The sequence below is a fragment of the Hippopotamus amphibius genome, chromosome 3 (genome assembly GCF_030028045.1).
Source record: "Hippopotamus amphibius kiboko isolate mHipAmp2 chromosome 3, mHipAmp2.hap2, whole genome shotgun sequence".
Lineage (NCBI taxonomy): Eukaryota > Metazoa > Chordata > Mammalia > Artiodactyla > Hippopotamidae > Hippopotamus > Hippopotamus amphibius.
This window is the reverse complement of record NC_080188.1, coordinates 55,116,200-55,138,349: the sequence shown is the minus strand read 5'-3', so window position 1 is coordinate 55,138,349 and position 22,150 is coordinate 55,116,200. Positions and strand designations below refer to the sequence as shown.

General features: G+C 34.1%; 1 protein-coding gene across 10 annotated transcripts in view; it reads left to right on the top strand.

Annotated features, from left to right (window-relative positions):
* WDFY3 (WD repeat and FYVE domain containing 3) overlaps nucleotides 1-22,150 on the top strand; it is a 250,654-nt gene that overhangs the window by 107,289 nt on the left and 121,215 nt on the right. For 9 of the 10 annotated variants that reach the window (XM_057728829.1, XM_057728822.1, XM_057728824.1 and 6 more), the window contains 7 exons: nucleotides 3,098-3,259; nucleotides 6,978-7,170; nucleotides 8,462-8,648; nucleotides 10,362-10,528; nucleotides 17,810-18,277; nucleotides 19,181-19,282; nucleotides 21,870-22,063. In XM_057728829.1, coding sequence (XP_057584812.1) covers nucleotides 3,098-3,259; nucleotides 6,978-7,170; nucleotides 8,462-8,648; nucleotides 10,362-10,528; nucleotides 17,810-18,277; nucleotides 19,181-19,282; nucleotides 21,870-22,063 — 1,473 coding nt within the window. Of the gene's footprint in view, nucleotides 1-3,097; nucleotides 3,260-6,977; nucleotides 7,171-8,461; nucleotides 8,649-10,361; nucleotides 10,529-17,809; nucleotides 18,278-18,452; nucleotides 18,516-19,180; nucleotides 19,283-21,869; nucleotides 22,064-22,150 lie in introns of those variants that run through there. The other variant, XM_057728830.1, reaches the window with a different exon arrangement.

The window sequence follows — 22,150 nt, the reverse complement described above, 5'->3', positions numbered from 1 at the left end:
GCCTCATATCCCCGGAAACCCCTCAGTCCTGGGCAAATGGAAATGTTTATTCACTCTCAGTCCAAGTAACCTTCCCATAGTCCTAAAGTAGACCATTGTTTTCATGTATCTGTGGCCATATCAGATGACTATCGAAATACCAATTCTGCTTGCTGTTGATGGTAGCTATGAGTGCCTCTACATTACTGTACCAAAATTTGGTTTGCCTTAGAATAACATACAACATAATAGTGTTCAGTGGGAATATTTCTAGGTTTTACTCATATTTTCTGTGGGTGCTCTATTTTTCTTTCTCAATTGTGAGTGTAGACTGTGTCATACCATAACACCTAGAACATGGTAGAAAGTCAGTAAATGTCTCTTAAATGTGAACAAATGGATAGAACAATTTAAAAGCGTAAGAGAAGAATCAGGAGAAAAGAATCACTTAAAAAATTGCAAACATTGCCAATTAGCAGTTTGGATACCCAGTTGTACTTTTAATCTATCCATTATAAGATAAAAATGAAAAATCTTATTTTGCTTAATGCGAAGGGATAGCTAGTAATAATCTAACTGGAAAAAAGAGACATTTTAAAAACAAAATGCAGTGTTATGTTTTGCGCTGACTTTGTTGTCTGCATGCCATTTTCTGTTGGCAGCAGTGAGATACAGAGATGACAAAAACATGGTCCTGTATCAACATGTGGATGCCAGAGATGAAGTGAATGAAGATAATACCATAAAATGCAATAACGGGCTGTACGTAGTACTATGAAAATAGAAATGTGGGAGTTGTAAATTTTGTAGGTTAGAGTAAGAAGAAAGATGAGGAATTAAAGTTTCAGGCATGAACAGACATTTAAAATGGACGGGGACATGGGGTGTCTAGAAATAATAAATGGTAGATGAGAACTGCAGAGGGCTTTTCAGTATTAGAGGAGGGAGATGATAGTGGATATGTAGAAAGGGGTCAGATCTTGGAAAGGATTGTTCCTTAGACTCTCTCCTCCCTGTCACCCAGCTACTGCATTAGTTCATGCCCGGCCTCTCTTACAGTTTTCTGTCCTAGTTTCCTAATTACTCTTGCCCTCCTGCTCTTTCATCTATGATCTGTCTGTATTACCACCAGCTAATTTTCTGAAATCTGATTCTATTACTCCTTTGTTTGTAACACTTCATTGGGCCTCCAGTGCCAGCAAAATAAAAGTAAAACTAGAATGAGAGACCACATGCATAGCTCACTGAGCATATATACACTTGTGGACCACTTAACCAGCTCTCTAACCCTAGGCAGGGTATATAAGTGGTGAGCCTCAGCTGCTCCCTTTGTAAAGTGAGTAATAAAAGCTACCTTGTAGGGTTGACTTGAGAAATAGATGATAGCATGTATTTAAAGTGCTTAGCCTTATGCTTCTTACATAATAAAAACTCATTGAAGATTAGACATTATTATTGTGGCTTTTCAGGGGTCAGCAATTTTGGACTCAGGTTTCTGAAATATACCATATGGCCTAACCTCCTGTGTCTCTTCCAGGTGGTCTTTCCTCTCTTGTTTTAATTCCTACACCTTTCCGTTCCACTCCTGGCTGTGTTGATCATTCCCCCACCCCACCCCCTTTCTTTTTTTAAGATAGTCACTTAGACTTTCACTTTATTTATTTGTTTGTTTGTTTATGTTCCATTGGGTCTTCACTGCTGTTTACAGGCTTCTAGTTGTGGCGCGTGGGGGATACTCTTCATTGTGGTGCATGGGCTTCTTAGTAAGGTGGCTTTCTCTTGTTGCGGAGCACCTCCTCTAGGCGAGTGGGCTTCAATAGTTGCAGCACGTGGGCTCAGTAATTGTGGTGCCACGGGCTTAGTTGCTCCGCGTGTGTGGGATCTTCCCGGACCAGGGATCGAACCTGTGTCCCCTGCATTGGCGGGTAATTCTTAACCACCGCACTGCCTAGGAAGTCCCCTCATTCCCTTTTATATTAGCCTGAATATAGTACCATTGTTACACAAAGGAGATTAAATCATAGTTATTGACAAACCTGATTCTGTTGCAGGTTACAGTCTTCTGAAGCAGCAGTCCCCAACCTTTTTGGCACCAGAGACTGGTTTTGTGGAAAACAGTTTTTTCACGGACAGGGCAGGGGTGGGTGGTGTTATTTGGGTGGTAATGCTAGCACTGGGGGGTATGGAGGGCAGCAGATGAAGCTTTGCTGGCTTGCCTGCTGCTCACCCACCTCCTGCTATGCAACTCGGTTCCTAACAAGCCATAGATCGGTACCGGTCTGCAGCCTGGGGTTGGGGACCCCTGTTCTGAAGGGCAGGGATCCTTTATCATTGCATGCCAAACTCCCAGCACACTGACTGACATACCCTAGGCATTGAGGAAATGTTTAATGTCAAAGTTAATAAGTGAAGCAACAGATGATGCTAACCTGTTGATCTCTAGCATGGAAAGGCTTTCTATTCCGGACTGTACCATGGATAGATTTTGATAATTATTTGGCATATTTCTTAAACAATACTGAAATGTTCACCATAAGAAGTTCTAAAATTTCTTCCTTTAGTAATTCTTGAAAATATGTAGAAATTTTTTTGTATCAGTGATGGCTGTATCCTTCAAGTGCCCTTCCAACACTAAAAATCTACACTAAAAATAAAAGTGATAGTAAAGCAACTACTAATACATAGTTTAGTACTTAATATGTCTTTGCATTTGTTATGTAACCCTCGTATTAACCCTAAGCAATATATATTGTACCGTTACATCTGTTTTATAGGAGAGAAAGTTCTAACAAAATTAGTTTGCCTAAATTCATGGTTAAGTTCCTTTTTTTCTAAATCCTAAAGCTTATGTTCTTTGAAACATGCTGCCTCTTAATAGTCAACATAATAAATACCTTAATAAATAACAAAATTCTCAATATTTGGTTAGAGCAAATTTGTCCAAATAGGAAATGAGTATTTGTCAGCATGGAGTCATTTTAATTTTTTTTTCAGGCATTTAGAAAGTTATTTTGATATATAATTTTATGGCTTAAAATTTGTGAGCCTGCTTAGCTGTATGAAGTACAGTTATGTCTGTCTGTCTGTTTATTCACTTGTTTATCGGTTTGTTTTCCAGAAAACCGTGGACTGCATGACAACGATGTCAGTGCCTTCCACCCTGGTTAAATGTTTATATCTGTTTTTTGACCTTCCACATGTGCCTGAGGCAGTTGGAGGTGCACAGAATGAGCTACCTCTAGCAGAACGTCGTGGACTACTCCAGAAAGTTTTTGTACAGGTATGGAAGGTACTATTTGCCTGCCATCTGTACCACTCTATTTAATGCGTAACAGGTACACTTCTTAAATTGATGTCCTGCCCGTTCCATTTTCTATACTATTTCATGCTGTTTATTGTAAATTCACTTTATCTCATGTCACATTTCTTGAATCTGCGCATTTCTTTTGAAGCATATTTGGGTGAGGGATTAACAAGTTTCTCTGAACAGGTTACCTTTGATATAGCAAAAACATCTCTAAAATGAACTAAAGCAAGGAAAACTTTTATTGACAATACTGTTAAGTTTTACATAATATTTCTTCTAATGTCAAGAAATTCTGTTTTGATATAGGAAGTCCTCAAGCCTATAAATATTTACCTTAGTAAAGACAGTGTGTTGTAGTGGCTGCTGCGCAGCCTCCTCTGCTCCCTGCCTGTAGAGCCCTGCTTTCCCACAGTTGCCACTCTTCGTTTAATAGCATTAGCAGATAAAGTAAACCTTTGTTAGCTAGCCTGGAAATACTGTCATCATTTTGATATCCTTTCTTGGAAGAAAATTTTCAAAACAAGCAAACTGCAAACATTTAGAATATAATTTGTCCATGTAAAAATACATGTTTGACACAAAAAGATAAATACCGCATGGTTCCATTTATAAGTAAAGTGGTCAAACTTTTGAAAGTAGAGTGTTGGTTGCCAGGGCCTGCGAGGTGGGGAAAAGAGAGTGGTTAAGTGGTTACAGAGATTCAGTTTTGCAAGAGGAAAATGTTCTGAGATGTGTTGCATAACAGTGTGCGTGTGGTTAATGCTGCTGTACTTTATACTCGAAAATGATTACGATGGTTAACTTTTGTTATGGGTTTTTTTTTTTTACCTCAATTTAAAACACCCACACCCATTTTGAGTCCCTTTTTCTGAAATAAGATGCCGAGGGTTTGGGGGAAGAGTAAATGAATAATAACCAAAGCTATGGTTCTCTGCTTCAAACATAGCAGACATGAAATAAAAAGTTATTTTTTAATAAATGTGATTCCTGCTGTTGCCACCACCACTGTCATCACCAGTGAGAGTGGGAAGAGAGAACAGAGAGGACAGTGGATCTGCAGTTGGTGCAGTAGAGCTGGGCACAGATGTGATGACACCTGGTAGTACTGGGGTCTTTGCTCCAGGAGTGACTCGGCTTTGTTGAGGTCTAGCAATGAAGGGTGGGGAGAGGGAGACTAAGACAGTTTAGAAAGGAAAAGACAAGATTATCAGTAAAGTGCTAATTCAAAACATAGTTACTGAACACTTGATTTATGAGATACTGTGTGCTAGTGATCAACATCCCTTATCTCCCTGTTAATTTGCAAGACATCCATGACTTCAGAGCTTTTGTTTTCCTCAGAAATGATGATGTGAATGAATGGCGGAAATGGGATTAGAACTGAGGTTCACCTAACCCCTCAATTAGATTGGATGAGAAGAGCAATGGGAATAAATAAAAGAGTAAATCACATAGGAATTAAAGCTGTTTTAAGTCATTGATGAATGGAGTGGGTTAGTCTTCGGTAATCAGACTAGAGCCCTATTTCAGTAAAGCCCTTCTGAAGAACTAAGTAAAACCTTAGGCAATAAATGGAAGCTGAGTTTTATATATCTAATACTAAATAAGTAGCAAAGATCTTTTCCTAAAGCTTAAAAAATTTTTTCTTTATCTGAAGACGGGGGGGGGGGGGGGGGGGGGGTGGGGTGGGGGGCTGACTTTGAACTAAATGTGGGATTCACTTTAGCATATTGAAATCATTGAATGTTAAAGGAATGTTAAAGGCCAAAAGGAACTCAAAAGAAAATTTAAGTGAAACGCTTCATTTACAAATATGGAAACTGATCCGCAGCAGGTGCGTGGCAGTGATTAGATCCCAGCTCTCCCACCTCCTAGTCCGGTACTCCTTTAGTGCATCACTTACCTTTTTTAGTTCTTTGTTGCAGGCTGGACATGGTTTTCATCATTTTTTTCTCGAAAACCAATGGACACAAACTTACTAAATGTTTTCAGAGCACAGTGTTTATGATAAATGAAATCCCTATGTTTATATTTTGTGACAGATGGTTTCCTGGGACTTTAGCAGTTGGTACTGGCTTTTTTTTTTTTTTTTTTTTTTTGTATTTGCATCGATGTGGCCAGTTACTGCTCTGCCACAGTTGGTTGGACTTTGTAACAGAGTCCCTTCAAATAGAAGTGGTTAGTGTAGGAACCAAAGAGGAATGAGTAGACCCTTCAGTTTTCTTTTCTGCAAAATGAAAGGATTATACTAGATTATTTGTAAGAATCTTTTTGCCTTTGAAGATTAAGAACTAGTTATCTTAAGAGTCAACATCCAGGAATTAAATCCAGCTTATTTTTGAGAACAAAGATTTGATTTGTAAAAAAGTATTTTATTTTCAGGTTTGTTTTTATGTTACAGATTATAGAAATGACATCTGTTCTTCTAATCACATAAGGACAGTGTAAAAACCAGCGAAAAGTATAATCAACACTATGCTTTGCTGAGCAATTTTTTTTTTTTTTTTGCTGCAATTGACTATCTTTTTCTCGTATATCTTTTTTGTTGCATTTGACATGTGGGAAAAGATACACATATTACATGTATTAATGGAAATTCGGTATCCAACTGTGTCTCCAGGCATTTTTCTGTTTTTGGGGAGAATGCCTGTACTTGCAGATTTTATAAATATTTTGTTGTTGCTCTGAATTCTTAATTTTTTTCCTGATATTTGGCAGCCATGAATTAGAAATTCTTGTATTTAAGTAAAATTTTGCATCGAAGGAAATAGGAAAAGGAAGATCTAGGTTTTCTCAGACAAAACATGGTACTTCAACTACTTTTTTTCTGTTTAGTAGTTTCCCCACAAATATTGAAATACTATAATTTTATTTTATTTATACGTTTAAAAAAATATTTAGGTGAGAAAATTTAGCACAGAGAAGAAAAATTAACTTTTTCTGATACAAAATTGAGATTAGAAGAAAAAGGTCCATTGAGGGCAGAAACCATAGCTGCATTCCCCAAGTAGCAGGCCCTTAGTGCTGGAAACACTTGTGCAGTGTATATTTTACAAACCGTAGGTAAGGAATAAGTTCTCATTCCAGGGTTTAAGAAATGTTGAATCATCTTTAGAAGATATTTGGCTACTAGACATAATTGATACTTCTGAATTAAGATGATTTTATTATTCTAATATCCCCTTCTACTTGTGTAGAAATTGAAACAATTTGAAAATACTTTTACTTTTAAAAACCTGTTTTTACTTTCTTTTCTCCCTAAAACTCTTAAGAGAAGAAAATTACATTTCACCTATGACAAACTAAGAATTAAGGAACCAAATTATTGACAGAAAACTTGAATGTTGATCTTGAAAGTTACCTTTGACTTATTCCATTTCAGGGTGGGGTGAAACAATGCAAAAAAAATGCCATGGTAAAGAGAGGATGGTAAAAAAAGAACTTTTTTTTTTTTTTAAATAAGCTGATATACAAGTAGAGGTGGTTAACTGTCTTACCATAACACACTTCTAAATTATAGGTGTCTTTTTTAATGTTGCCCAAGTTAGAGCACTCGTCATTGTGGTTTTAATGATATCACTCAATACTAACCCTGAACTTTCAGAGATTTTAATAATGAGATCTAGTCCTTTTCTGGCTCCTCCCTTTCCCCAATCATTTATTCATATACATATTTTTTTTTGTTCTTTAGATCTTAGTGAAACTCTGTAGTTTTGTTTCTCCGGCCGAGGAGCTGGCTCAAAAAGACGATCTCCAGCTTTTATTCAGTGCAATAACCTCTTGGTGCCCTCCCTATAACCTGCCTTGGCGGAAGAGTGCTGGAGAAGTCCTTATGACCATATCCCGTCATGGTCTCAGTGTCAATGTGGTGAAGTATATTCATGGTGAATATCTCTTAAATGTATTAATTTTAGGTACTCTGAATTTCCTCCACTTCTCTCTCCTCATATGATGGCAGATTTGTTTTTGATCTCTCAATTCTCCAAAGATTCTATTTTAAATTAAAAACTATATTTTCCAGGAGAAAAAAAGTTATTTTTTATTTGTGAGGCATTTCAAATATAAGAAATGCTCATGTTCCAAATGATGGATATCTACAAGAGTTAAAATAACTGCATTGTTATGTAAATAATCAATTGTAATATAATGTAAGTTCTATGTCATAGCCTGTTCTTCCCTCCTTTTTTGCTGAATAAAAAAAGTTTTTTCGATATGCTATAGTTAAAAGTCTTTCTGAAGATATTTCATAAGTAGACAGATAATCTGTCCTATGCGACATAAATAGAATTAGGTAGGTTCTTTATCAGCAATGAGGAGAAATTGTCCATTGTGTTTAACTCGTATGTAAATGTATGTCAACTATCCCTTAAAATGTCTAAATAGGAGAAATAGGAGACAGTTGTAGCATCTCAAATAGTCCATTTATGTGTATAGATAGATGTGTTTTTCAGTTTACACATAAACTGAAAAATCTTTCAAAATAATTTTTAGGACAACTCTTCACTTACTTGAGGTCAGTCAGTCATTAAATGTTTCTTGCCTCCATTCCTATGTTAAATCTTAGTTTCTGTTATGTGATGCTGGGTTTCTTAAGACACGTAAATTTCATTAAAGATAAGAGAGGGAAAGTCTTCTTTGAGATACCTCCAATCTCAAAAGTCATTATGGGGTATAACTATTTTAAACTAGTAAATATGTATTACAAACATAATTTTTAAAATTTTATTTCCTTAAGTATTTCTGTATCTCAGTAGTCTCTATTCATTCTAATTTGAACTTTTAACTAATTAGCAGATTTTTCTTCTTAAACTTAGAAGTTATTTAATTTTTTACACATTTTTACTATTAATATAAAGATTGAAAATATTTTTTGGCAGCAGGCAATCATTTTGTTGAATAATAAAACATCTAGGTATGATGTAAAAACTATCATAAATGTCAACTAATTTTTAACACTTCCTGTATTACTTTTTGTTTACTACTTAGAGGCAGAGCTTCCCCAGTCAATTTGAATCTTACAGTTGCTTTTAGAAAGTGTAACATTTACCTTACACTATTTTATGGATACACTAAAATTTAATGTTTCATTAAACAGCAGTTAAGAATGAAGGAAATTTTCTTAAGCAGTTGACAAATTATACTTATATATACTTATTCAGCTCTCTATTTTTACAGAAAAAGAATGTTTATCTACGTGTGTTCAGAATATGCAGCAATCAGATGACCTGTCTCCCCTAGAAATTGTTGAAATGTTTGCTGGGCTTTCTTGTTTCCTCAAAGATTCCAGTGATGTTTCCCAAACTCTTTTGGATGATTTTCGGATATGGCAAGGATATAATTTCCTTTGTGATCTCTTGCTTAGGTAAAACCCCATAATTTAAGAATATATATTAAATGTGTACTCAGTCTTTTCATCAAAGGAAACAGTGTAGTTTGGGGTTATAGGGAAGGAGAAATCAACCAATCACGTATTTAATGTATACTTTATCCTCTTTGTCTTAATCACTTTTTATTCCTGTTCTGTCAAGAGAGTACAAAGAGTGAATTTACAATTAAGTTGAAAAATGTAGGCTGCAAACGTGGAGTCAATGGTTAGATGTGAAGAAAAAAATCTGCTCTTTCGTAGCTGAGGGAGAAGAGTTTGGGTGAACTAATTAACATCTTCTGAAGTGTAAACTCTTCTTGCTTAATAATATTTTTGGTTTTCCTTATTACTAAGTCCAGTGTTATTGTTAATGTAGTTAATAACAAGAATAATTTTGTAGATTGAATGAGACCTTACAAATATACATATAAAACAAATTAATCAGTCTAAAAATGTTGCACTAGCTGCCTTTTTCATCCCAACATTCCATGCATATACTGGGAAAATGGCTGGTTACAAGTTTGTTAGGAAGAAGACACTCATGTCTTGCTGGTGGTTCCCAGGCCATTAATTATTTTTAAATCATTTGATCTACTGTAAACCATCATTATTTTGTAAACTTTTTATTTCTAACACCAGTTTGACCTAATTGCCATTACTTAATACTAGGCAACCCCCAGTAATATAATTTTGCGTATATATCCTAATTTATAGATGAGGACATATGACAGTTTATGAAATAACTATTTCACGTTATTAATTGATGCAGTCCTTTGAGAATTCAAGAGCCTTAAAAATGTTGATACTCTTTGACAAAATAATTTCACTTATGTTTATTGACCCTAAAGATATAATTCTAAATGCACACAAAATTTTATGTATATTAGTGCTCCTGAATTCTGGTATCTTCTAGCTGTCCCACTCTCCACTCCCCAAACCTGTGGTGTTTTGTTTTGTTTTGTTTTTTAATTTATGTTTTTTATGGTTGGCTCTCTATGGCCATTAAAAGCGTATCTATTGCGAGTTTATAGTAACACGGAGAGGCATGTGCATAACACTAGCTAATGAAAAAACAGCTTATGACATTGTGTGTGTGGTTTGAAAATACTACAAAAACAAAACTTTTCACTTAAAAAAAAGACAACTTTAAGGGAACTAAGACTGTTTTCAAAAATTGTTAGACTCAGTTTATTTAAATATACTCTAATGTGAGTATTTGAATTAATTAATGAAATGCAGATAACGTCTTACAAATCTTCCCAAGGAATTCACTTTTTTAAATTGTTAACAGAGAAAATTTCTTAGGAAAGAAATGGTTAATGAGGTTTTTGGGTTATAAACAGTGAAACTTTTATAACCTTAGAGCCTTAGGGAACTTAAGATATATTTAATCTAATCCTTTTATATTATAGAGACTTTCTACCAAAGATTAGTAGTGATTTACCTAAAATAATACTGTTAGTGGCAAAATCAGCATTATCAGGTGTCCTGACTATTGGTATAATTTCTTTCAAATACACCCTCATATCTTATAATAAAATTTATAGATTTATAAAAATAGTATGTTTTTATATAGGAAAAAATATAAGAAGAAACTTCTTGTAGTACTCTGTACATTTATGTATTGCATATAAAATTGAAATTTTCTGTATAAAATTTGAAAATACAACACAAGAGAAAACATATTTGCTAAAATCATACTTTTCCTAGATTGGAACAAGCAAAAGAGGCAGAATCCAAAGATGCCTTGAAAGATCTGGTTAATCTGATAACTTCCCTAACAACATATGGTGTCAGTGAACTAAAACCAGCTGGTATTACCACAGGGGCACCCTTTTTATTGCCTGGATTTGCAGTACCTCAGCCTGCAGGCAAAGGTGAGTCTTTTATTTTTCCCCCATCCTGAGCCACTCAGAGAAATAGAAAAAGAATGAATTAGCCTGATTTTCATTGCTCTTAGTTATTTATAGAAAGGTAATATGCTGCTTTTCATTAAAGTTGGTGCTTTTTATGGTGTAATTTCTTAAGTGACAGTCTTTAGCAGATCAAATACTTGACAATAATATGAAATTATTATAAAAACAATAACATTTTTATTTTTTTATTTCATTTTAATATTCAGTTTAATAATCCAGACATGCCTCTGTTGAATGTTGGCACTCCACACATATCCACTTTATGTGGATGGAACTTGATTCACACTCTGATCTCTATGCCTGTCCCTGTAAGAGATGTATATAGAAAGCATAGATGTAAATGCTTGTATTTTATTTAAGCAAACCTAGGTACAGAGAAGTTCCATTACATAGTTTCAGGTCAGAGAATAAATTTTATAGTTCAGATTTCCTAACTTTGACTCTTCATCTAGTGATCCTTTACTAAGAAAACTTATTATATCATAAATAACATTTAATTATGTAAGAGTGCAAGCTAGTTTCATTGTTTATTTAACTTTTTAAATGTATAATAACCGTTCTGAAAGAATCTGAGGCCTCTAGTAGTTCCTATCACCTTATTGTTACATACTAAATATTCAATACAGTTATGATATTTGCATGTAAAATTTAACTAGCCAAAAAATATCAGAATGTCTGGTTATTTAAATTTCACAGTACATTATCTATGTATTTTATGACATAGAAGCCAGTAGTTAAAAATTTTGAAGTCAGTGAGAATAAATAGACGTACTAGAATATCCTAAATTTAATTTACTGGAGAAAATTCTATTGAAAATTCACGACTTAGATTGAAGTTGTCAAACTTATTTCCATAAGATGTACCCTTAGTGCATAGGTTATACAGAACTTTTTAAATAGGTAAAACCTAAGAATGTCTTACTGAGCAGTTCAAGGCTTTGTTTTATTTAATGTTAAAGAACAATATTAAATTAACTCTTCTAATTTGTAGACTCTAGCTTGAATATTCCACAATCAGCTCTTTCTATGAGTTCATAGCTCAGCAACATACATCCTGTTTTGGATTTCATTGTTTCATTTGGTTAATCAATCTGATTATGACACTGGCATAATATTTAGTTACAGTAATTTTGTAATTACACTACTGTAATGAGAGAATTAATGCATCTAAATTAACCGTCCTCATATGTCTATGTGGTTTTGTCTCATCTATAATAGGGATAATACATATATAACCTAGCACCTGTAGGGTTTATTTTGAAAATTCAGTGACATATGTCTATGAAAACAAAGTTAACGAGAAAGGACATTGCCCAAAGAGTCAGAATTCAGGTCACCATGAGTGACCTAACCTTTCTAAATAGCAATTTCTTCTTCAGAAACATTGATATAATATTCTACAAAGTGAATGGATCAAGCTAGATCATTTTGTTTCATTTATAACTTAAAACTATCTTTTTCCCATGACCTACCTTATAGAGTTATTATACAGACTAAAGGAGATAGTTCTATTCCACATAAATGGAATGTGGAATATGTCTTATTTTTTCGGTCAGCAGTATTGAGGTATAATTTGCATATATTAAAATGAATTCATTTTAAGTGTTGAGTTTGATATTTAGGTAAATATGTGTGGTTGTGTAGTCACCACCATAATCATGATATGGAATAGTCCCATCCTTCTGAAAATTTCCTTGTTCCCTTTTGTATTCAGTCCCCGCCCCAAATCACCCATTTGCCCTGGTAACCACTGATCTGCTTTGGTTTTGCCCTTTCTAGAATTTCATAAACTAGACTCATAAATTATGTAGTTTCTTGTTTCTGGCTTCATTCACTTTCAAGATTTATCCATGTTACTTCATGTATGTGAAGTTCCTTTTTAATGCTGGATAGTATTTCATTGTTTAGATATCCTGTAATTTGTTTATCCATTCACCAGTTGATGGTGTTTATTTAACTATCGTGAATAAAGGTACTAGGAACATTCTGTATAAAACAAGTCTTTGTGTGGACGTATGTATTCATTTCTTTGGGGTGATATCAAGCAGTGGAATTACTGATTCATATGGTAAATGTATGTTTAACTTTATGAGAAACTGCCAAACTAATTTCTAAAGTGGCTGTCCCATTTTGCATTCACATCAGCTATGTATGAAAGTTTGCCTTACATCCTCAGAAACACTTGGTGTTGTTAGTCTTAATTTTAGATATTGGAGCATGTAATAGGATCTTTTTTTTTTTAATTTGCTTTTTTCTAAATTATTTCAAGCATCTTTTCATATTCTTGCTTGCCATCTGTATCTGTACTTTGGTTCAGATCTCTGTCCAGTGTTTGAAAGGATTGTTTGTTTTATTGGAATTTTAAGAGTTCTTTAGATATTCTGGACTTTTATAAGATATATAAATTTTGTAAGTATGTTCTCTTAGTCTTGTGCCTTTTCTTTTCTTGGTAGTATCTTTGATGATAAGTTTTAATTTTGATGAAGTCCAATTTATTACTTTTAAAATATTTTGTGGGTTTTGCCTCATTGAAGAAATCTTAACACAAGTTGACTGAAATCACTTTTCTTCTAGGAGTTTCATATTTTAACTCTTACACTAATGTCTATGATACATTTCACATTAATTTTTGTATATGGTGGGAAGTAAGGTTTGTTTGTTTGTTTGTTTTCCCAATATGGATATGCACATGTGCTGGGACTCTGTTGAAAAGATTATATAACCATGTGTCTGGAACTCTTTCTCAATTCTCCTCCATTAATGTGTCTTCCTTAAGCCAATACTCTATCGTCTTGATTTCTATATCTTTAAAGTCTTGAAATAGAGTCATTTGAGTTGTCCAGTTTTGTTCTTGCTTTTCAAAATTATTTTGGCTATTCTGGGTCCTTTGAACTTCCACATGAATTTAGTAATCTTCATGTCAGTTATTGAAAACAAAACAAAAAAAGCCTGCTGAGATACTCATTGGGAGTACACTGAATCTGTAGATCAGTGTGGGGAGAATTGACATCTTAACAATATTGAGTCCTCCAATTCATGACTGTATAACATTCCCTTATTTGCATCCTAGTTATTTTCTCTCAGCAATGTTTTATAGTGTCCACTGTATAAAACTTTCAATTCTCTTGTTAAATTTATTCTTAAGTATTTTATTCTTTTTGATACTGTTGTGAATAAAATTTGTTTTTGTAATTTCATTTGGATTGCTTGTTGTAATTTATAGAAGAGATGATGGACTACTGCACAGGAATGGAGATGAGGAAATCCAGCTGTGATGATGCCATGTTTGTTTAACATTGGTAGAACAAGGCAGTGATAGCCCTTTACAAATTTTAACTCTTTGGTCTGGACTATTTATAAGTTGGAGCTGCGTATATTCTGATATATTTGACACTCTCTTACTTTTTGTCAGTTATTTCTTAAGGGTACTTTGGGTAATATTTTGATTTCACTGTTTTCCCTTTCATTATCTATGAAAAGAAAATTCCTGTTAACCAAGGAATTTTTACTAATTCATTGATAATTACATTTAAAAGAGAAAACATGAATGTATCTACCTGTGTTACTCTATATATAGATACAGTTTACCTACCTTATTTTTACTTCTGATTTTAGGTCAAGTGAAACAGTATAGAAATATAAAATTTTTTTAATTAGTAATTTACGAATTGGCTGTGCCGTTGGGTCTTCGTTGCTACACACAGGCTTTCTCTAGTTGCGGCGAGCGGGGGCTACTCTTCATTGCGGTGCACGGGCTTCTCAATGTGGTGGCTTCTCTTGTTGCCGAGCACCGGCTCTAGGCACATGGGCTTCAGTAGTTGCAGCAAAACAGGCTCAGTAGTTGTGGCGCACCGGCTTAGTTGCTCTGTGGCATGTGGGATCTTCCTGGAGCAGGGCTTGAACCCGTATCCCTTGCATTGGCAGGTGGATTCTTAACCACTGCGCCACCTCAAAAGTCCAGAAATAAAAAATTTAAAAGAAAAAGTAAACTGAGTTATTATTGAAGCTGATAAATGTATCTGTTTATGTATGTTAAATCTTGAAAATGACTCCTGTTTCTATGTTATATAGCAAAAACTTTTTATGAAACTTTGTATCCTCACCAGCAGATAGATTTTTTTAAAGAAGGAAATTAAAGCAAAATGTAGGCGTCCTTCTGTTCAATAACAACCCCATGGTTGTGTTTTTACCTTAATTATGCTAGAAACGTCTTTGCAAGGTTGTATTCTGTAATTCATAGCTCTCCATAGGTTCCAAATTTGTTCCCTAAACGCAGCAGGTGTTTTTAATACATGTGTAATAGAGATTATATCTCTTCATAAAAAAAGACCATACCTTTCTTTTTCAGAACTCCTCTGTGACTTCACCTTTACAAATGTTTTCTAGTAACACATTAATTCTCATAACACGTTAACCAATATAAAATGATAATATATTTTTCCTTTCTCGTATTTTTGTTCACGCTAGTAACCAAAGTGCCTTGCATTGTTCATCATGGGTTTACTTTGGAGTGCCTTTTATCTATTCTGGTTCACTTTATATTGGATGCAGATATGGCCAGGCCTAGCCAGCTGCTGTTATGATTAGTCACTCACATGTGTAATTCATTCATTATTTTCTGCCTTATACTTCCTAAACATTTATTAATTTCCTCCCTTCTGGTAACATCCCCATTGCCACTGCCTTAGTTGAGGCTCTGTAGGTCACTCACCTGGATTGCCATAGGTTTCTTTGTAACTGTTCACCTTTCTGTTCATCTGTATTCCTCAGAGCCATCTTCTGCAGTGTTGCATGGAATCTAACTTTGGTGACTTGGAATCTGAAAAACAATATTCAGTGTCTGTTTACTGAATGAAGGCTTGCGTTTCTTTATTTAAACCTTTATTCTTATTTCATTTTACATTTTGCTTATGCGTGTATCATATAGGCTTTTTTTCAGACATTCACTTTTACATTTTACATTAGATTCTGAAATTAGGAAAGCTCTATTCTTTGTTGTATATGCACTTATTCTTCTAAACCATAAAGTAATTAATGTCTTTTGTTTCTGCTCGCACAGACTTGAGAATAATGAGATGATGATTGCCATCTTTTAGAATAATTTCCTTACTTAACTCTTATGATAGTTATTTGTGTGCTATACAGATTTTAGTCAGTTAATGCAAATTGTGAAACTTATACATGATACATCTGTTTCGTTAAAATATTAGAGCATTTATGTATCAGTATTTAAGGGATATTCTGGTCTCATATAAAACAATTTTTTAATTATCTTGTAGATTAATTATTCTCCCTTCCTGGTTGAACATTGTAGGAATTTAATGGCTGTGACAGTCCTGAATAATTACTCCTGATACCATCAACATTAAAAATACACTTCAAATGTGTATGCCACTAATTTTGGAATTACAGCTCTGACATTCCTTTAGATGCTTTTTCCTCATAGACAGCCAAATTATTAGATTCTGTTTAGTTTCATTGTGTATAAGATATACTAAATTTGGAAATAATATTACAAAATCTTTTTCTGGGTTAGTCACAGGAATGATTGAATTTTACATGTTAGTGTAAGACTGATTGGTTCTTCAGTTGGTTAAGATGCTCTGCTCTTGAAGCTGGTCTTGGAGACCGGTTAGTCTTGATGGTCCTTGGTCATTTACTGGGATCCACCTGGCCCGTAGATGAATTGAATGACAAGGGGATTAAGGATGAATCAGAGCAGATTCATTACTATAAGTAAGAAGAAATTACAAAGAGCCAAATATTCCTCTGACCACTGCATTTCTATTGTTATCTTTATATGTAAGGATTACCACATTTTACATTCAACTTTTAATTGTGTGTATTTGTCCACATTGCGTTTAACTCAGCCTTTGGGGTTGATTGTTAAATATGCCTTATCTCTTGTCAATAACATCACTCAAAGCCAGATAATGAAAATGAAACTTGGAAAAATCCAAACTTTCACACATTACCCTAAATTCAGCTCTTTTTAACTCCTTTCTTTATGGTGAGAATTGATATTGTCACTTACCCAAAAGATGCAAAATATTGATGAGTTATTCTTTAACCTTATTTGTCACGTGTTGTCAGACTTGACATTTGTATGCTTATCGGTCTATCTAAGCTTGGTTTTTGACTACCTGCAGGTAATAAAAAGTAGAGATATCCTCAGAAAGAACAAGCACAATATTAATAAGGAACTGGACGTAAAGAATTGGCATTTTCCATACATGGAATAACTTTATATGTTATAAACCAGCAGAAAGTTAAAATCATATATAGACTGAAGATTTTTTTTTTAATCTTTGCATTTTTCAGATAACATCCAAGCCAGAATTTCTAAGCAGTCTTTCTAATTCATTGTATATTTTTCCTTGTTCTGTGTTTATCCTCTTCCTCAAATGCAGCTAATTCTGTAAGGCTCTGTGTTAATTGTTTGGTCACTCCTGCAAATGCTCCATATTCCTAATGGTTGTGAACCTGGAGACAATTTTTGTAGACAAGCACTTGTTTTCATTTGCCTCACATATTTTCTGTGTTAATTTCTTTATAATTATTGTCACTAATTTTCCTCACAAGAGCTATTGTTTACAGATTTTTTATTTTTCCAGTTGGTGTGTTTGAAAATCAGATATTTATAAATATAGCTAGCAGCTGGCCATAAATTGCTTTAACAAATGTATATGTAAAGAAATTGCACTTATAGCTTGATGTATAATTTCTAAACTAAAATTTATGAAAGTTCTAGTGTTATAATTAAAAATGGAAAGCTGGAACTTAGAGAATTTTTCCCCCTCTTGTTTTCCTGCTGGCATTTTTGCTGTTTTCTTGCCTGTTATCTCTTCAGCCTGAAGGTCTTTTCAGATTGAGAGGTAACTGTTCTTATATTTAAGATCAATCTTACAGATAATAATAAGCGACACTCCTGCACATTTCCAGACTCTGAAGCCTAGACCTGTATAATTTGCTTCATTTTTTCTAAAACAGTCTGATGTTTCAATATATACTATCCTGGAATCAGAATATTCATAATGTGCATTAAAAGCTTAATTAGTGTTATTTATTTTTAATTAAATGACTGAACCTGATGAAGACAAAGAAGACCTTTTGTGAAAATAGGATGTGTTCTTAGTAAATAGTTGATAAATGTTACAATTCATGAACTGTTTAAGTAGACTAGTTTGCTGTGATGAAAATATCACGTAACACCGACTTTTGTGTTCTTGTTTTCTGTTTTAGGTCATAGTGTGAGAAACATCCAGGCCTTTGCAGTTCTTCAGAATGCATTTTTAAAAGCAAAAACCAGCTTCCTTGCCCACATCATTCTCGATGCCATCACAAATACTTACATGGCTGACAGTGCCAATTATTTCATCCTAGAGGCGCAGCACACACTTTCACAGTTTGCAGAAAAGATTTCTAAACTCCCAGAAGTACAAAACAAATACTTCGAGATGCTGGAGTTTGTCGTTTTTAGCTTAAATTATATCCCTTGTAAAGAACTTATTAGTGTTAGCATCCTCTTAAAATCTAGCTCTTCTTACCACTGTAGCATTATTGCAATGAAAACACTTCTTAAGTTTACACGGCACGACTACATATTTAAAGATGTGTTTAGGGAGGTGGGCCTTCTGGAGGTCATGGTGAACCTTTTGCACAAATATGCTGCCCTCTTGAAGGATCCAACTCAGGCACTAAATGAACAAGGTAAAGCATTTTCCACAATTTTATCTTTGTTTGACAAAGGGGTTTGAGCAGGGTGTTTTGTTCACGTTTTGCCTTTCGTTTTGGTTATTGATTTGAATTACTTAATAATGTGCATTATTATGACATCTTTGTGAATATTTCCCACAAGTTAACTTGTTCTTTCAACCTCTGTTAGGGAACTGGGGAGCGGCGGGGGTTCGGGGGGACAGAAATATGTCATGGTGGAAAAGAATTTAAGGTAAAAACTGAGGAAAACATTTATGATCCACATGACTAGTGTCTACTACTTTGTTTCTAAGCGGGAATAAAAAAAAACTTCTGGAAACAATTGGAATATTTATGTGCCTTGAAATGTTCTTGTTAATTATAGAGAGCAAAGAAATGTATCTTTTTAGTGATATTATGTATACACATATGTATTATCATTAGGTACCTTAAATTTGATGTTTTTCATCCTTTCTGATAAATCTGATTAAAGCATAGTAGTAACTGGCACTTAGTGTTAAATGTGTTGAATGAATTAATACAAGTCAAATAGACAGCACTAATCATAAACTTTTCATTCTTTTTGATGCATTAAAATCTATCATTCTTCTGTTGGCCTCCGTGATTAGGAAAGCCCCTGTGAGAAGGATACATTTGACTTTGATTGACATTTTCCTTTTTAATATTTGTTAGATAACTATAGCTTTCTAGCCACACCAAAATGAAATCTATAAACATTGATTTTGACTTTACTTTTGGTAGCTGGTAGACGTGTATCATTTTTAAAGGTTGTAATATCTAAGTTGTATTAGTGGTAAAAGTGATAGGAATTATTTTTAAATTATTTAAAAAAACCTAAATCCAGAAAAAAATAAGCTTATAACTTTTATGGTTTGGACCTTTATTTATTTTTCCTAGGGGACTCAAGAAATAATAGTTCATTTGAAGACCAAAAACACCTGGCTTTGTTGGTCATGGAGACCTTGACAGTGCTTCTTCAAGGATCAAACACAAATGCAGGTAATTAGAAAAGCTTCTAGCAAATGCTTTGGGAGGATATTACCTCTGGTTATGTCTTCTCTAATGATTCTTGCTTCTGAAATGCTCCTGACATTTAGAGGAAAAACTATTGATTCAGTGATGTGGTACCATCATATCCAGAAATGCAATATTTTTGACCTTCCTATAAGTTTATGAATGACAAAATAAGTAACACTGTTATTACTTCAAAATACAGTTTTGTACTTTATTGCTTTTTTATAGTATGCCTTGTGTTTGAAGTATTCTTTTTCTATCTTTTTTTACTTACACAGTGCAGATTCTTCATCAAATAACTTTGCTTATTTAAATATTTTCTAAAACATCTGCTTCACATGGTGACTCTCTTAATTATTAGTAATTCAAGTCAGAGTATTATAATGTTACAAACTTAGGGAAATACTGGAAAGAATAAAACTTGCCTCTCTCAGGTAAAATGCATTCAGTAAATCTTTTATTTATCTTTAATCTCAACCTCTCTTCAAACTTTTTCTACCTGTCATTAATAAATGGTCCAACTGTACTTAGAAAATATCACTCTTGCTTTCGAAAAAGATTACTTAAAATTTTAGCCAATATCAAAAACCTCTCAGGCACCAATGTCAATACTACTTGAAAGGAATAAGTGATGGGGAGATGAGTTCAGATGAGTAGGTGGGGCCCAGATCAGGTAGAGCTTTTTTAGGCCATGCTGAGGAACTTGAATTGTATTTTAAGTGTAATGGGAGGCTAGGAATGAATGAATTAATGAACAAATAAATGAAATAGCAAACACACAAATGCATGCCCATTTGCCTGAATGCAGAGGAACTTGATATGCAACATATTTAAAACATATCGTGTGTCCTAGACACAATGCTATGTGTTCAAAATACAAAGATAATTCTTGCCCCAAAGGGATTACAAGCTGATGAAGAAAGATGTAAACACATAATTGTGTAAGTAATTGTTTAAGTACAGTTTGGCAAACGCAGTACAGAGTTGAATGAATTTAGAAGGTAATTCAAACAGTAAGTATGATAAAGTTTAATGGGTATGATACTAACATTTTGTCTGTGGTATCATAATCTCCTTATTTCCACTAAGTTTAGTTGGCTGAAATAGTCAGAAATGTACTAAGGATGTGCTAACAATTTATTTGACAAATTAGCTTTTTATGACATGATCTAGAGTTACACAGGAAGAGACAGAACAATTCTACTGAAGAGCTGACTGTGTAAGACCAAAAGTCACTTAATGCATCTCCCAGAGTGCCAGACATTGTCAGAGTTCTTTTATTAACTTCTTTTCCTTGTTAAGAAAGATGTTACTAGCTGTGTGATCTCAGGCACTTAACATAGTATTTTGCTCATAGTAAGTATTCAAAAAAATATTAGCCATTATGATTATCTAATGGGCAGTATCTGGCAACCAGGAAGTAAGTACACCTGGCCTTCCATGTGCTGAATCTCAAGCACATTACTTACGCTCACTTCAAGATTATAGAATTCTTATAAAGTTAGTGAATAGAAAGTTACTAGATAGAAGAGTGGCTGCTGCCACAAAATACACTGACATTTATTCATTCAGGAAACTTTTTTGAAACACAAGCCAGAAGGAAATCAAATTCTAATGGGGGACCAAACATATAAACAAATAATACTAAGACTGTTTGGTATAAACTCTGACAGTAGGGACATATACAAGGTACTCTGGAAGCATAACGGATAGAACAGTTACTTTGGACAGAATACTAATTGGTGATTTAGATCACTTGGTCCATTTTTTTTTTTTATATAGGTATTCAAAGATGGTATTTGATGTAAGAATAGTATCATTCATGGTGAAGAGCACAGGCGACAGAACATGGCTATATAGGTATAAATTCTGCTGGCTGCTTGCTAGCTCTATGGCTGACCTTGGCCACGTTACTCAACCCTGTGGTCTCATTTGCTCATCTGTGTAATAGGAGGTGAGGATATAAACCAATCTACATAAAGCTTTTGGGACACTACAGTGACTAATGCTTTCTATAATTATAGCATTTGTCTTTTTTTGTTTGTGTGCTGTACCAACTAAAAAGTTTGGTTCCTTGTAATTTTTCTCATTGTAGAATAACTTATTCCATTGTTTTCTTGCTACTGTTTTAGAAACTTTGTTCAGTTTAAATCTCAATTATTTGGGATCTTGTTCATCTAAAAGCCTGTTACTAAACTGATTTTAGGTATTGTTCAGTAAAGCCTCTGCATAAAAATATCAGTCTCTTTGGTGTCTACCTATGAAATTTCTGAATGGTCTAGATTTGGAGAAGTAGGACATGTGGAACATACCGGGGCATTCTTGCATAAAGGAAATCTAGAGAAAATTTGTATATGCCTTTGCTGACAACCCACAGTTTTGTATTGTATTGTAATTGTAAATTGAAAAGGAGATTTTGTATTGTAATTTAAACGGTGAACTAGCTGGGTGGGTTTTATATGCATTCTTTTGAGTTATTCTTTCTACAGAAAGATCAGGTTTAAATCGTTTGGCTTAGAATGCTTTAAGTTAGCCCGTGTTGGTTTTTTTTTTTTTTTCTCTCTCCCCCAAGGAATTTTTCGAGAATTTGGAGGTGCAAGATGTGCGCATAATATAGTACGGTACCCGCAATGTCGGCAGCATGCCCTGATGATGATCCAGCAGTTGGTGCTCTCTCCAAATGGGGACGATGACATGGGTACACTCCTGGGGTTGATGCACTCAGCCCCACCAACAGAACTGCAGCTGAAGACTGACATCCTAAGAGTAAGTTCGCTAAGTGTGTTGGTATGGTTTTTATTAGTAAAATCTGTGGCTGTTTTTAAATGACTTAAAACTATTATGAACTATTCT